At 41.6% G+C, this 2,735-nt stretch overlaps 1 protein-coding gene across 1 annotated transcript; it reads right to left on the bottom strand.

The window, feature by feature from the left end:
- Positions 1-289: 289 nt before the first annotated feature.
- Positions 290-1,104, bottom strand: LOC130852233 (39S ribosomal protein L47, mitochondrial-like). Its single transcript, XM_057733075.1, is given in 1 exon segment — positions 290-1,104. A coding segment is annotated over 1 exon segment (759 nt). The 3' UTR covers positions 290-345.
- Between the last annotated feature and the right edge of the window lie 1,631 nt (positions 1,105-2,735).

The following is a 2,735-nucleotide window of genomic DNA, read 5'->3' as shown; positions in this document are numbered from 1 at the left end:
TCTCCTTAAATGTATTTGGGGTGTTTTCCTTTTATAATTGAGGTATAGCTGATGTACAGTATTACATGAGTTTTCCTTATTTTTTATTCTCTGGAAAGGCTTGTATAAGATTTTAATTTTATATCCTTGAACTTTTGATCCAGCTTACTTGATAAATGTAACTGTTGTTTCCTGTAAATACCTTCAATGTTGTTTCAACTAATTTATTGATTATTAGTCCATGTTAATTTTCTATGTCACCTACAATGGTTTTTTTTTTTTATATAAACCACTTAATATGTATTTACTTTTGCATACAGATTGTAATCCAAGAAAAACAAAATGGTAATTAAGAGTTCAGATATCTTAGACAAGACTTGACTTCTGGGCTTTAGATAGATGTGGAAACTTTTCCTGAAGAAATTTTTCTTTCTTGCTTGCTAAATTTTTCTTCCTTGTTTTGATGCGGGCTTGTTTCTCAATTCTCAATCTGATGAAACGTTCCACGTATGGCATTGCAAAGAATCGTTTCCTATTGTATCTTTCATTTAGGTACCAAGGTATAGGCCACTGCTTGAACTTGTGCCAGATGATTCTTCCAAAGATGTCTCCTCTCCAAGCACCAGGTATAGCTTTTTCTTGACCAGTCTGAAGAAGTCTGAGTGCATCTTCCCTTTTCTGGACAACTTTATCTAATGCATCCATGGAATCCACTACCTATTCTAATCGCTCTGGGCTCGGCATTGGTAATCTCTGCCGCTTTGCCTCCTGCTCTAGAGTTAGGAGCATGTTTCTTTCTTTCAGGAGAACATACGAAAGTTTATGTAAATCTTCATTACTTTTGTTCCTTAATTGCTGACAGGTCCATGAAGCTCCAGATTTCACTTTTTCTTCCCCCCAATTCTTTGGGTCATCAAAAAATTCTTCCAGTCCTCTCCTAGACAATGTGGTATGAAGTAATCTACACTGGTGAAAAGATGTGACATTTGGTGTATTCTCAGTCAATAGACTAAGAGAAAACCTGCAACCTATGCTAGCAGGGGCCTGAGGACATATTAACAACCTGGACGCCTTCAGGGCGGCCGAGACTCTTCTGCAGAAAACAGCCAAACTGGAGGCAGCCATTTTTTCGCGTTACCTACAATCGGTTTTATGAAGTTATGTTCCTTGAGGAAATTGTCCAATCTATTTAAAGATTTATTAGCAGGCTACTACTGGTCCACACAGATGACAGGGACCCTTTGTCCCTGCTCATTCTTGCTAGAGACAACTATAAACCCTGGAAATAATGCAAGAGTCAACCAAAGAGAGGCCTGAGAAGTAATGAGAGGAAGGGAATGTGTTGGGACCCCAGGACTGGAGCAGTAAAGCCTCTTAGCTCTTCCCACCCAACAGGAGCCACCCCAGCCCAGCACTGCCCGATCCCAAACTAGCCACAGAAGGCAACTCAGGGCTTGTTACTCCCCTGGACTGACACCACCAGTGAGCTGACACTGCAGCAAGGGGACCAATCCTGAGCTCCATGGACAGACAATAAGCCCCCAGGGGATACATCTTCTTTCTCCGCTGGGCCTAAGACAGCCCTCCTTCACCAAGGGATACTGAGGTCGCTGGGGAAAATGGGCAGGACTGACCCCAACTTAACAAAGACCTGGCCCGGAAGCCTCCTCATCCATCCCCGCAGGCTGAGATAACCTCTTAAGCTGAGACAACCAGGCAGCCGGGGCAGCAACCAGAGGGACCCAACACAAGTGGCCGAGCTGGTGGTTTCTCTGTCCCCATGAGATTGAAACTGGGGGCTGCAGGAGACACCAGCATAAAGGCTGCCTCCCAAAACTGGACTCATCCCACATTGTCTTCAACAAGTGAGTGGCTAAACCAACTGGTGCATTCATTCTATAGAATCCTGCCATTCTTTACCACACAAACATGGTATCAGATCTGTCCCAAGCCACTCTCTCTCCATGCTGATGTGACAGTGCAGAACTTAGAATGGGCTTCTTCTGATCACTCCTTCCTCTCACAAGTTATTTTTGTCCAGCAAATTTTCCAGCTTGTTATTTTGCTCCCCACAAAATAAGCCATTGTGATCACTGTTGGTTTTATTGACAGTCAGTACTTGAATAAACTACTGACATATTTACACATTTTTTTGGTTCATAAATTCTTCTGGAATATGTACAAAGATATTGGGTACACACAGGGTGAAGAGAATAAAGCATAAATTAAGAAAGTTTAATATAAATCTTATTAGAGTCCAGAGAAGAGTAGGAGGAATTGGTAGAGAGAGTGTTCAGAGAGAGAAAAATGAGAGTTTTCCTAAAGTGATGAAATTCTCAAATTGAGGAAACTGTCTCTTCCACTGAAAGATTTTCTCCTTATGTTGAAGTTTCCCAGCTTCCCAACAATGTGTTTACAGTAAAAGGATGGAAAAAAAGATATGCCAGGCACGCAGTATTGCTTGCCACTGCTACATTAGCCAGGGATTTTTAAAAATTCTGTTTTGTTGTTATTTTGCTGTAGAGATGGCTTAAATCTCAGGGAGTGTGCCGTGCTCAACCGAATGGGAACCAGTTGCTACATAGCTCGATAATACAGGATGTGTCCTGAAATGAACATGAATCAAAAATGTCAAGTGTTCTTCTCCGGTTCTGCTGGAAATACAATGTCAGCAACTATTTCTAATGGTAGACATTTTGATTGTGTATGGAAAATGTTCCTGGCCATATCAGTAAATAAAGGATGTTGCAGCCATC

This window comes from Hippopotamus amphibius, chromosome 4 (genome assembly GCF_030028045.1).
Source record: "Hippopotamus amphibius kiboko isolate mHipAmp2 chromosome 4, mHipAmp2.hap2, whole genome shotgun sequence".
NCBI classification, from domain to species: domain Eukaryota; kingdom Metazoa; phylum Chordata; class Mammalia; order Artiodactyla; family Hippopotamidae; genus Hippopotamus; species Hippopotamus amphibius.
Note: the sequence above shows the minus strand (reverse complement) of the source record. Positions and strands in the feature narration are given on the sequence as shown.